The sequence below is a fragment of the Citrus sinensis genome, chromosome 1, assembly GCF_022201045.2.
Source record: "Citrus sinensis cultivar Valencia sweet orange chromosome 1, DVS_A1.0, whole genome shotgun sequence".
Taxonomy (NCBI): domain Eukaryota; kingdom Viridiplantae; phylum Streptophyta; class Magnoliopsida; order Sapindales; family Rutaceae; genus Citrus; species Citrus sinensis.
This window is the reverse complement of record NC_068556.1, coordinates 21,789,912-21,802,556: the sequence shown is the minus strand read 5'-3', so window position 1 is coordinate 21,802,556 and position 12,645 is coordinate 21,789,912. Positions and strand designations below refer to the sequence as shown.

The window sequence follows — 12,645 nt, the reverse complement described above, 5'->3', positions numbered from 1 at the left end:
TTTTTGCCACAGGAGAGATGTGGGCAGTTTGCAAAAATAATCAATAGCTAGTAAATTTTGATTATTTTCCAAAATTTCCCTTGAATTTGCGTCCTGATAAATTGAGAGCAAGTACATGGAATGTGTATATCATATAAAGATTGATTGATGGGTCTTTATGTCATAATGAATCCTCCTCTTTTAAGTAAATCACTTCAAAGCTACTTTGGTTCATAAAGCATATGATTATTCTGCGACGCTCCCAAATTCTGGGTAAAATCTCAAACCCATGAGCCCGTTTTCCGGTCCATACTCAAAACTAAAATTACAAAAAAGAGCAAAGAAGGCGGAGGTTTAAAAGCTTCACAGCTGACACTCCCCACTCACAGACCCAGCGTCAAAGCCAAGCTATCAGCATATTTTCGCAACGGCTAAATCAGAACCAAATACAGTGATAGTAAGCGAGTGTGAGAATTGTTGCAAATGGCTGACACGGCACCGAGCCGATCCCGAGACCTAGACAAGCTCTTACTCCGAGCCGGCAATCTCGTGGGCCCCACTTTCGAACCCGGCGCAGAAGTAAACCGCCTCTCTTCCAAATTTCTCGTTGCGACATTTTAAGAAACGATGTGCCTGCAATTTCGTTTTTTTAACCTTTTCTTTTTTGCAATTATTTTTGTTGCAGTTGAGAGATGACTTACAAGAATATGCGCGAATTTTGGTTGTTGGAGCCGGTGGATTGGGCTGCGAATTGTTGAAAGACTTAGCTTTATCGGGTTTTAAAAACCTAGAGGTCATTGATATGGACCGTATCGAAGTTTCGAATCTCAATCGCCAGTTTCTTTTCAGGTTTTTCAACTTTAATTCAATCTCATGACTATTTCTTTTATTGTTCTGTTATTTTTTGGAAATTAGACCCAGATTGATGATATTCAGCTACTTGTTGCTCTGTTAGATAATATGTTTTGCCAAAAACTTGAGCTTAAGACATGTTATTGTTTAAGAATAAAATTGTGAGCTTTGGTTCGTTCAACATGTCTCCCATTTAAAGTCTAAAAAGTGAAGGTAGGAAGGATTAGGTACTCATGAAGAAGGTTGCATATGCGATAAAATTTATCAGTTGAAAATTATACTGTAATTTTGCTGTTGTTTCTGTAGGATGGAAGATGTTGGTAAGCCAAAGGCAGAGGTGGCAGCAAAGCGTGTCATGGAGAGAGTTAGTGGTGTAAATATTGTCCCACATTTTTGCCGAATTGAGGATAAAGACATTTCATTTTACAATGATTTTAATATCATTGTCCTTGGTCTCGATTCCATCGAGGCTCGGAGCTATATAAATGCTGTAGCATGTAGTTTTCTTGGTGCGTATTTTAACTTATTCATTCATGTTGTATGTCTCTCTACATTCATGCCCGATTCTGTTTGGTGCCTGTATTTGGCTGTTCTTTCTGATGAGTTGCTTTGCTTGTAGTCTAGAACCTACTAACCTCCGCTGATGTTGGAATTATTATTATTATTTTTTTCCTACAAAAATAGTTCAATTTCTTTCACTTATCAATTTAGGCGATATTTGGAGTCAACTTTCTCTTCCTCCTCTTCCTCCTTTAAATTTCTCTATGGTTTGACTCATCTAATGAGCATACTTTATGAGGCATGGCATTAGACACGAATGCCATAGGAGCCCTGACACTGACACTTGTGGCATGCACATGAGGAAATTTCGTCCTTAGAGTGACCGCAGATGAATGCAGTTTATGCAGAGCAATACCAATATGGGTGTGACAGATGTGGCTTTATGTCGGCTGGGTTTTCCACTAATTATATACGTTGGAGTAACTGCTTAGGCAATTGCCTAGAGATTCACTCATTCCTCATCTATGCCTGTCAGGGTTTTTTGGACCTTTATATTTTCATATTTGAAATTTATATTCTTTTGTATGATACCACCTCCAAGTTATGAATCTAATAATTTAACCTCAATATCTTATCTCATGCTTCCTTAAAGCTGAAAATCGTCATTCTCAAAGTACACCCTATATTCTGCTTGAGTTTATGTAGTGTCTCACCTTTTTTTCATCCCCATAAATTCAGAATATGAGACTGATGACAAGCCACGAGAAGAAACAATCAAACCCATGGTAGATGGGGGTACTGAAGGTTTTAAGGGTCATGCAAGGGTTATTATACCAGGAGTCACACCGTGCTTTGAGTGTACCATCTGGCTTTTCCCCCCTCAAGTGAAGTTTCCTTTATGCACTCTTGCGGAAACCCCTAGAACAGCTGCTCATTGTATTGAATATGCCCATTTAATCAAGTGGGATGAGGTAATATGTTGTCATTTTTTGCTCTTTATATCTTCAAGTGATGATTTGGCTTACTGCTTATATTATAATGGTTCTTAATTCAGGTGCACAGTGGAAAGTCTTTTGATCCAGATGACCCGGAACATATGCAGTGGGTCTATTCCGAGGTTAACTATATGGAGCTACTGAGTGATGTTTCTATTGATATTGATTTTCATTATTGATCCCCCGACTAATGCCTAGCGATACCCCCTCCCCGTAGGCCGTCAAGAGAGCTGAGCTTTTTGGCATTCCTGGAGTTACATATTCTCTGACTCAGGTATAGTACATTCTATGAAGATAAAAAGTAAATTTTGTTTGAAATTACACTTCCTGAATATCACATTCAAGAGTCTTAAGTCTTTGATACCATGTTCTGCTACAGACTATAAGTTCTTGATTTGTTTACAGGGTGTTGTGAAAAACATCATACCAGCTATTGCTTCCACCAATGCAATTATATCAGCAGCATGTGCTCTTGAAACATTGAAGATTGCATCAGGATGCAGCAAAACTCTATCGAATTATCTAACGTATGCCCAGCTTTCTTTTTTTGCATCAGCAATGCAATTCTTTATGTAGTTACTTTCTTAATATTGGAAGTAAAATGTTAAGGAGAGAGATTTTAGGGTTTTGGATTTTTCTCTGTACCTACAAGTGTGCGCTGACTGTATTAATTTTTCTTATAAAAAATATATATATTTGTGCAGTTATAATGGTGTTGCAGGTCTACACATAAAAGTTACTGAATTCGTGAAGGACAAGGACTGTCTTGTATGTGGTCCAGGTGTTCTTATTGAATTGGACACTTCAGTTACTCTAGAAAAGGTCATTTTCTATATCTTGGCTATCTATCTTCTGTTGTGTTTGTTTTCATTGGCAATACTGTTTCCCATCATAACTGTTCTTTTCTTTCTGATGATATATGGGATCTTTCCGCATTTTGCATATTTGGTCACTTAATTCAGCTGCAGTGTCTTGGCTTGAGAAAATAGGGCTTACCTCAGGGTACTTATGGCATCACAGTATTTTATTTTCCACTATTTTTTTTCAATATTTTGTTTTGAGAGGTGGGCCCATGGGGAGTTCTAAAAATTTGTCAAGTGCAGAGTGATAGCTAGTCATGGTCCATGAACAAAGTGAAAATTTTGCTCTAACCTCCAGATCTTGACCTTTTTGATTTATTATGATTCCCATTGGCTTGTTTTTTGTATAAAGTGCATGAAGCTGACAACAAAGTTCTGCTTTTTGTAATATCTATTTGTTTACATAGTGTGTTAACTGTACCTTTTGCAGTTCATTAATCTACTTGAAGAGCATCCTAAGCTGCAGTTAGCAAAAGCAAGTGTCACATACCAAGGGAAGAATCTGTACATGCAGGCTCCTCCAGTTCTGGAAGAGATGACCCGATCAAACCTAAGCCTACCACTTTATGACCTTATGGATAAAGTTGCAAAGGATATACTTCATGTCACTGGTGTAACAGGCCAGAGTGATAAGAAAACCTCGTGCCTGAGGAAATTGCGTGTTGTATTCAGGGGAGTTGATGGGGTTACAGATATGGATATGGCTGGTGGGGCATAATTTACACGCTGCCCCAATGTTTTATTGAAACCAGCGCTCTTCCAAGCTCCACATGGATGCTGTGCCTGTCAAGTTATCTTTAGTGAAAACTAGGAATTGAACGGGCGAGTTTGGTTACATTTGTACTTGGTAACAATTTTAATTCTACATTCTGTTCTACCACAGATCTTCTCTAGATGTGATTATGTTACCAAGGAAACATCGATGCGCAAACACAATTTTTGAGTTCATTTATGGCATTTGGATATAGTCCTATGATCTTATCTCACAATTGGGGTCAACTTTAAGTTGTGCTAAAGGAGAAAACAAAGTTAGTAGGAGGCTAAAAAACACTCTTCTGTGACATCAAGCATTTTCATTTGCCTGTTTTTACCTGGGCATCATAATCTTCTGGAGATTTGAGATCCAAGACAGCATTGTGAGTGAAGAAGGAAAGCCCAAGCATCCTTCAAGCGTAATGTCTTTTCCTAGCTTAATACATTGAATTAATTGTTAGCGTTGATGCCGGCTTTTCCAAGATTAGCATAAGCCATGAGCCTGCCGGTGGTTGCTGGGAGAAATTTTAAAATACCTCTTAAATATTATAAATATTATGTTGGGAGATATTTTAAAATATCTTTGATATATTATAATTAATTAATGTATGAATGTAATGTGTATTTAAATTTAACATAATCATAATTTATATAATAATTTTTTACATTAAATATACACATATTATAATATTATTTATTTAATGAATTATATAATTTCTCGCAAACTGAATTTCCGCTCCGAGAAACAAGGAATTAAACGTAACGATTAAAGTTACGTCCAATAAATGCGAAAATGAAAATCAAAGATTTGGAAAGAACATCAAATCGATCCATGCACCATCATGTTATTGCATATGGGCGGGTCCCTTTGCCAGCCGGCAAAACGTGTGGACCAAATGACTCCTTTATCTTCTGTAATTCAAGTTTCTGCTTTCTAGTGAAAGAAAAGTTCATGTAGGTGGGCTTAGGGTGACGTTCATAGAACAAAGAATAAGCCGCCTGATTAGACTCACACGGTTGTTAATGCATGTGATTGTGATCCTTTCTCTCTCTCATTATTTTACCAGCAGATATAACATTTATGGTGTACAGTAACATGTGACGACCCATCGATCATGTGGAGAGCTCAGGTTTAGAGGTCACATTAATGAGTTGGTCCTACAAAACAAACAGGGTTTCAAAAAGATAGATCCTTTGACTAACTTGTAGCTGAGAACGATCAAACAACTACTGTATCGGGATGTCTAGCTCTGGGTAACCCATGTACGATCTTTGTGGACTACGTATTTTTGGACCATACCTTGTTCCCCATAAGTGCGAGGATGGCAAAGTTGATAAAACTGATATAGCCACCCATTTACAACCAAGTATAATACTATCAGAGATTGAGCCTATCTTGGATTAGATATCTGGGGAGTGGGCTGTTGCTTGCTGCTTCCCTCAGCATCATCTATATTTTTCATCCCACAACTGGATAGTATCACAACACAACTCCATGATTCCTGTGGGCCTTTAGCCAGATTGGCCAACTGCCACTTGAGGACCCCGCCATCCCACATGCACATTCTATTTTAACTTTTAACTTAAAAAACCATCATCTCTTCTCCCTTTCCCTGGCTTATTTATAACCCTTATATCCCATGCATTGGAGAAGGGAGGGGTAAAAAAAAGGAAGGGAAAAGAAAAAACGGCTGAGGTTTCAAGATCGCATATGTGCAAAATCTAAGTTCTCCTACTCTGCTCTTTCTGCCAAAACAAAATTTCTATTCCAGTGAAGCGGAAGCTTGTTTCAGTAACTATGGAAGTTGAAGACGATTTGCTCTTTGCAGACTTGAGCAAGCAAATCTCTCTGCTCATCATGGACGACGACGAGGAGGACCCCGTTGCAACTTGCCCTTCAGTTTCCCTCCAGGTACATGTAATTTTCTTGTAGATTCATCGACGCTTTTAGTGTAGTGTATGAATGCAGGAGGGGCTTAAGCTAAAGTAGGTTAGATTTTTCAGGGTTTCTCCAGAGCAAGCTATGCAGCAGCAGCACCATCTCCATTTTACCATGAGCAAAGCTGCAGAAGAGAGAGCAAAGGAACTGGAGTTTTTATCCCTCAGTCAACACAACCTAGAAGGAAGCACAGACAAGGAAGATTCAGTTCATGCAACTCATCAAAATCTCACAGGCAACATAATAAAGCAAGAACAGTTGATTCTCATCAAGTATCTTATAACAATTCTTTTAACACCAACAAGGGCTAAGAATTGTTTACTTTAATAGTACATAACTAATTAATCCCTTCATCAATAAAGTGCTGAGGCGAGGATTTTATTATGGTTTCATAATTTGTTTACATATTTTTACAGTGATATGTACATTGAATTAAATTAAGCTGTTCTTTAGCTGGCCTTGGGGCACCTAGTACACAAAGTAAAGTTTCTACCTCTTAATAATGAGATTAAAATGTCTGGTTGTTATCGGTTATGATATAGGATTAAGCTTTTCATGTGTTCAGTATAAGCAAGCGATTAATTTTTTCATTATTTAGTGTTCTACTAGCCAGTTGTGTCAGTTCTTCTTGTGATTCCTTCACCTTTCCTCATGCTAGCTATATCATATAAACATCCCACTGGATATTGAACACTTGATTAGAAGAGAAAAACAACTTCTTGTACCACCAGTGTCTAATATTGGAAGGGAATGGCTAGTTGCAAACACAGCTCAAAATCGAAAGATATTTACAACATATCTTAAATCTGCTCCCGTTCATATCTTTGGATTCTATTAAGGCTGTATCAACTTGCAAGCTAGCTGTAAAAATGCGATTTGGTAATAAGAAAGAGTTCTTCCTTGTAATCATGATATTAGTAATCATCTAGTCTTTCAATCTTCTTTAATCATATTGCTTTGGTTGATAACACCTTTTTATTCTTTTTTTTGGGGTCTCTGTGTGTGTGGAAAGAAACTTAAAATTTAATAAAGCTAAGAATCCAATTCCCCCATTTGCTTTCATAGTATAAGTAGTGGCCATGAAAGTACTTTTTATAAAAATGGTTTGCACTTAATGTGCCACAATCATTGATGATAAATATTTCTTCGAACAGCAGTATCACTAAATTAATTTAGACCTTGATGCGTCTACATTAATTCATCACCTATAGTTTAGTTTTGCATTAGGCCAGTGCGGTTTCCCTCAAATCAAACATATGTACGCGGGGTCCTGTTGAAGTCATTTTCCATCAATATTCATGGTTTCCATAATCTTTTTTAGGGCTCATTTTTTTTTTTAATTTCCATTTTTGATACACCATCATATTCCTTTTCCCAAAATGACAACCCTTCATGCTTTCATCTGCCTTTCGCTTTTGTTTGAGATCCTAATGTGTGAAGAACTTAGAACCCAAATTAAACCTAATCAATTAGATGGCTAATTTGGTTCCTCTAAATTACTCTCATGGTTTAAATTTTAAAGGGGTCCCTAATGTCACTCCAAAGAGAAGATATAAAGGGGGAAAAAAAAAGGAATACAAAGTTGTTGGCTGGGGAATATTTGCCTTGATGTTATATATTATTGATAATATTGTTTAAAGCAGATAAAATCTAGTGCTGAATAAGTTGTATAGATTAGCACATCAAACATTCGGTGAATTATTAAAATGAAAATGATGGATATCTAGTGAGTTCCCACACAATTTGTTCTCCATATCTCAAACACCCCACTAGCTTCACAAAATAAAGAAAAAATAGGAGACCAGTGGGCACATCTAGTGATGCAGCAACAGCAGAATTTGAAGATCGCACTCAATATTTTCTGAAGAAAATAAAATTGCATGCTCTTGCTCTAGTTCCTTACCCGGCCAGCAACCTGGACTTTTCCATGTCTCCAGGCTAATCAATTTTATCACTCACCGTTTTGAAGAAGAAATTTGAAGCTACTGGCTGTACTGGTCTACAATAATCAGCTAATGGCTTTGGAAAGCCAGTCAAGCAAGGCAAAAATTTCCCCCTTAAATATATTGATATTTAAGATCAAAAGTCAAAACCCTGCTTAGATGGTTGATAGCTCGAATATGACGCAGTCTAAATGTTCAGACGTGGAATAAATAATCTGCTTTGAAAAATATTCTTAACAACAGAAACGGAGGCTAGAACTAAAGTGGTGTATTAATTTATCAGTTATCAGCTAACTGATTAGTGGTTACGGCACAAGTTGGGCGGACCAATAAGTGTATGTATAGTTGAAGAATTGGAAGAGTGTGCTAGATTTAGCGTTTAAGTCTTAAGATAACTTTTGACCCTTTAGACACTCAAGAGAGGTGGTTTATATCGGTTTAAGAGAGTTAAAAACTAATTCTCTTAAATTATTTAAGAGCGTGTTTACATGAAAAAAAAAAAAAAAGTGCATCCATATTAGAAAAGGATTCTCTCTCTATATATATATAGTATTTGTCTAGTTTGAGCGCCCTTATTATTTTCTATACAGACGTACTTTTAAACTATATAACTTAATAGAATCAGTTTTTAGTATTATTAAATTGTATAACTTAACAACGTGTCTGTATTAATAAAAATGAATGTGTCCGCACTTACGAATAATTATATGTGTGTGCGAATGCGTGCGCATGCATGCGCTTTTAAAATAAAGATGCAATCTAAAAATCAGTACTCGTCGTTGTCGGTGAAGGTCAAGTACGTAAGATGGAGGGAGAAGACTTGTACCTTGTTTCCATTTTCCAGTTAATTAGGTAATTGACAGACAGGAGGGCTTTTTATAGCTTTGTTTATCTTTTGCAATTAATTGTTTGCTGAAGACGGAACATGAATAGAATAGAGAGGGTCTCAAAAAGCTTCTTATTATTATCAAAATAACAATAATTAGAAGTAGATGAGTTATTTGATCCCAAAATTATATTTATTTTTAGCTCTTACAGATACACGGAATATTTCTTCTAGTTCCCCTGTCATTGTCTATGGAAAAAGGGTTTAACTACGTCTGGTGTATGATCTTTTATTCGTAACTTTCACTTTGTATATCTCTTAACTAAAGTGCTTGCCTAATAAATCTAATTAATGAACGAGAGAGTCTATTCAAAAAGAAATTATGTTTATACCAATGTCTCCCCTTATACTTGTGGAAATAGGTTTTTAAGCTAACGCTTAGCAGATTTTTGGACTATACTATAAAATATATGTATCCAAACTCCGATACATACACACACGCACGTATATATGAACAATTTTAAGAGAAAAAGAAAATCGCTTAATTGAAGCTACATGTCGTATTGCTTTCTAATTTACAAATTATATGTCATTCACATGTTAATTATTACCTCCGCAGTCCGTCCAGCTTAAATCGCAAGTATTTTTTAATATTGAATTACTTAAGACTAATGCTAAGTTACATACATATAATTTATAACTTTCTCACATAAATAATGAATGATGTGGATCCATTTATTATTCATACGAGAAAATTATAAGTTATACGCGTGTAACTTAGGGATCCATTCCTTAAACTCTATGTCAACAATGTTTTACGAATAGCGAAAGTCCATGTCAACAATGTCTCACGAATAGCGACAAGTCGTATGTTAGATTGGTTCAATTCATCGGAATCTGCGTGAAAGTATGTAACCGTCAATTACGTGGCAAGATCTAGACGGGCGAATCAACATATGTACAAGACCGCGCTACACCCAGCAGGCCAGCAAGAGTCAAAGTTCCAGCACTCTCACAGATCAAACGCATCATCGCCGTGCTTTTACACTCCATCGCCACCATCCAATGGCGGCTCTTTCATTTCTTGGTTTCCTCGTCCTCCTCTTGCCACTGACTCTCCTCCTATTACTGTACCTCATCGTCCGTCCCAAGCCCGTCAGGATCCCAATCAAAGACCGCCACGTGTTCATCACTGGGGGATCCAGCGGCATCGGCCTGGCCCTGGCGCATCAGGCCGCAAAAGAAGGGGCCCGGGTCTCCATCCTGGCACGGTCCGGCGAAAAACTAGAAGAAGCGAAACAATCGATCCAGCTCGCCACCGGAATCGAGGTGGCCACATATTCCGCGGACGTTAGGGATTTTGACGCCGTTAAGACGGCGCTCGATGAGGCCGGGCCCGTCGACGTGTTGGTGGTCAATCAAGGCGTATTCGTGCCTGGAGAATTGGAGGTGCAGTCATTGGATGAGGTGAGGCTCATGATTGATGTCAATATCATTGGAAGTTTCCATATGATCAAAGCTGCATTGCCGTTGATAAAGAAGAGGCAGAATGGTGGCCCCGCTTCCATCGCTTTAATGTCCTCTCAGGCCGGTCAGGTAGGATAAAAGTGGTCTCTCTTTAATACCAGGATAGTTATACGTTACGACCGTCACAAAATTTTGTTACTGCTTCTCCAGTTTTCATGTCATTGTTATGCATTCCATGCTAAAACTTAAGTTTGTACATGTAGCGATAAACTTGTGATTAGTAATCAATAACTTGTAATAATGACAATACATTTGTAATGCTGTAAGCGTAGTTGTAGTTAGGTACTTATTCTTTTAATTAGGTAGTTTCTCCCTATAACAGTAACACTATATGCAACATATATCTGTATAAATTGATGTGACAGTGACATGAAAGTGTTGGCCTAACAAAAATACCAATATGAAGGAAATAAATGAAAACAAATTATGCGAGCCAGTCTGCCAAAGGCCATGGTGGGTACCATGTGACAAGTTGGCGCGAGCTATCAGGGCAATTTTGCTTACTTGGTGCTCTCTTGTGGATAGGTGGGTATTTATGGTTACACAGGTTATTCAGCTAGTAAATTTGGCCTACGGGGTTTAGCAGAAGCATTACAACAAGAGGTTATTGCAGATGACATTCATGTCTCTCTTATATTTCCTCCGGACACAGAAACTCCCGGTCTAGAGGAAGGTACTGTTTCTAATTGTAAACTTCTTTTATGTTTCGTGGTCTTTTCTGTATTTCTCTCAGCTGAATTGCTAGGTAATCCCACAGCACGTAATGCCTTTAAGGTTGGGAACTAATAATATGTCATCAAATCGTAACTAGTTCTGATTTTGCAGATTTTCATTGTGCTTTTGCTGTAACTTAGAGGTTGCAATTTGATTGCAGAAAACAAGAGAAGACCACGGCTCACCAGCATTATAGCTGCCTCATCTGGTGCAATGAAAGCTGATGAAGTTGCCAAGAAAGCTCTAGATGGCATCAAATCTGGTAGCTTCATTGTGCCTTGCAATTCTGAGGGATTCCTGCTGTCCATAGCAACTGCTGGTTTGTCTCCGCAGAGATCAGTCCTGATGGCATTTGTTGAAGTGGTTGCCGCTGGTTTGATTCGCTTTGTTGCTCTATGCTTCCAGTGGAATTGGTACGGAAGCATAGAAAAGTGGCATGCACAAGGGAAAAGTAAGTAATCTACACAATTATAATTTCACTGTTGCTATCCTCTCTTTTACGACTAGAGTGTACCCTTTAAAGTGATTAAGAAAAGGAAGTGCAGATGACTGAGAGATCTGTATTTGTTCCAGTTTTATCATTAATGCATTCAAAACAGCCTTGGTTTTGCTTGGTCGTTTAAGTATTACAGTAGACTGGACTTCTTTTGTATCAATTCATTGTGCTCACCATGGGATGTGTTTGAATTTTTCTGCTATTATTGATGATTTTCATTTCGATAAAAAAATATTTCTCGTTGATATCTGCCAAGGACATAAAGTATGAGTAAAATCTACTTCTTACCCAAATTCAAACTGGTCTGTAATTGCTATCATCTTTTCTTAAGTCATAATTGCCAGTTTTTTTTTTTTCCCTTCTTGATGAACTTCACTCTAGGATATGGTGGTTGAGGGTTTGCTAAGCTGCATGCTAGGATCTATATCTACAATTAAAACCGCTGGATAGTGAATGCACGATTATATCGAAAAAGTTAGTAAAGGAAAAAATGAGCTACATTAGATTTGTTACAGGAAAAAGTGAATGATTTCATCTTCTAGGTATCAGAGGTAGAATACTATATGCAATTATGTTTCTTATTGCCAATGAAGAATAACTATGTTTGGTAATTTTTTTTCCCTCTCTCTATGACTGTCAATAGTCTTACTCAAGTGCTGAGAATACTTTGCAATGTTTGCATTTTGATATGGTTTTGAAGTGTAGAAAGGAATGATCTCTTCAACTGATAGATTTTATTCTATTTAGGATGCTGTTTTGTTTTCATTTTTGGAAATGAGAGTTGTTGCTGAAATGCGATGGTCTTGAATGATTTTTCATTTCAGGGTCAGGGAATTAGAAGCCCTTGGTGTTTGATATGGCTACATGTTGTTGCTGGATTGCAGCAGGTGTTAATCATGCAGACCTCTGAGTCCTTACGATTGGTGAACATCTCTAAGAGTTTGAGTTTCGGACTTCAAACTGATTTCAGGATCAGTCTTGAAGAAACAAGATTCCATGCCACCTCTGGTTTCTACTTTCTAATATTAGGCAGATGGAATATGGGCAACCATCCAGGTGGATAATGCGTTGTAATTGAAATGCATAGAACATATCAACTCTGCAGCTTTGAGAGTCATTAGACCGTTAATAAGAAGAATTATGGGCTGGAATTGAAATCAGTTATTCAAATAAAAAACAATTTTGTAATTCTTTATATTACTTTTTGATGTTGTTACATTACAAATCTACTTATACCTGCCATAAAAAAGTTTTTAGGTA

General features: G+C 37.4%; 3 protein-coding genes across 5 annotated transcripts; all 3 read left to right on the top strand.

The window, feature by feature from the left end:
• Nucleotides 1-112: 112 nt before the first annotated feature.
• On the top strand, nt 113-4,160 carry LOC102610024 (NEDD8-activating enzyme E1 catalytic subunit). The gene is made up of 9 exons (XM_006489257.4): nt 113-558; nt 665-828; nt 1,138-1,340; nt 2,071-2,303; nt 2,387-2,449; nt 2,545-2,601; nt 2,733-2,854; nt 3,032-3,149; nt 3,618-4,160. Exons 1-9 carry the CDS (start codon nt 463-465, stop codon nt 3,903-3,905), a joined length of 1,344 nt encoding a protein of 447 aa, XP_006489320.1. The 5' UTR covers nt 113-462; the 3' UTR covers nt 3,906-4,160.
• A 1,041-nt stretch (nt 4,161-5,201) lies between these two features.
• On the top strand, nt 5,202-6,413 carry LOC102610339 (hypothetical protein). The gene is made up of 3 exons (XM_006489259.4): nt 5,202-5,307; nt 5,668-5,852; nt 5,945-6,413. The coding sequence occupies exons 1-3, from the start codon at nt 5,202-5,204 to the stop codon at nt 6,188-6,190; spliced, it is 537 nt and encodes a 178-aa protein (XP_006489322.2). The 3' UTR covers nt 6,191-6,413.
• Nucleotides 6,414-9,498: 3,085 nt separating this feature from the next.
• On the top strand, nt 9,499-12,585 carry LOC102610829 (3-dehydrosphinganine reductase TSC10A). 3 transcript variants are annotated; one of them, XM_025092180.2, is made up of 4 exons: nt 9,499-10,244; nt 10,701-10,848; nt 11,050-11,340; nt 12,270-12,585. In XM_025092180.2, the coding sequence occupies exons 1-4, from the start codon at nt 9,714-9,716 to the stop codon at nt 12,293-12,295; spliced, it is 996 nt and encodes a 331-aa protein (XP_024947948.1). In that variant the 5' UTR covers nt 9,499-9,713; the 3' UTR covers nt 12,296-12,585. The 3 variants fall into 3 exon arrangements, with proteins under 3 accessions (XP_024947948.1, XP_006489323.2, XP_015389165.1); XM_015533679.3 differs by having other exon boundaries at nt 9,505-10,244; nt 12,210-12,585; XM_006489260.3 differs by lacking the exon at nt 12,270-12,585 and having other exon boundaries at nt 9,500-10,244; nt 11,050-11,348.
• The last annotated feature ends 60 nt before the right edge of the window (nt 12,586-12,645 follow it).

Excerpts from the sequence above, each read along its gene's own strand:
- LOC102610024 (XM_006489257.4), top strand. The coding sequence starts at position 463 with ATGGCTGACACGGCACCGAGCCGATCCCGAGACCTAGACAAGCTCTTA. Across the intron at positions 1,341-2,070 it reads TGTAGCATGTAGTTTTCTTG|AATATGAGACTGATGACAAG; the intron begins GTGCGTATTTTA and ends CCATAAATTCAG. Across the intron at positions 2,450-2,544 it reads TGCAGTGGGTCTATTCCGAG|GCCGTCAAGAGAGCTGAGCT; the intron begins GTTAACTATATG and ends CCCTCCCCGTAG.
- LOC102610339 (XM_006489259.4), top strand. The coding sequence starts at position 5,202 with ATGTACGATCTTTGTGGACTACGTATTTTTGGACCATACCTTGTTCCC. Across the intron at positions 5,308-5,667 it reads AGCCACCCATTTACAACCAA|TTCTCCTACTCTGCTCTTTC; the intron begins GTATAATACTAT and ends GCAAAATCTAAG. Across the intron at positions 5,853-5,944 it reads GCCCTTCAGTTTCCCTCCAG|GGTTTCTCCAGAGCAAGCTA; the intron begins GTACATGTAATT and ends TAGATTTTTCAG.
- LOC102610829 (XM_025092180.2), top strand. The coding sequence starts at position 9,714 with ATGGCGGCTCTTTCATTTCTTGGTTTCCTCGTCCTCCTCTTGCCACTG. Across the intron at positions 10,245-10,700 it reads TGTCCTCTCAGGCCGGTCAG|GTGGGTATTTATGGTTACAC; the intron begins GTAGGATAAAAG and ends TCTTGTGGATAG. Across the intron at positions 10,849-11,049 it reads AACTCCCGGTCTAGAGGAAG|AAAACAAGAGAAGACCACGG; the intron begins GTACTGTTTCTA and ends ATTTGATTGCAG.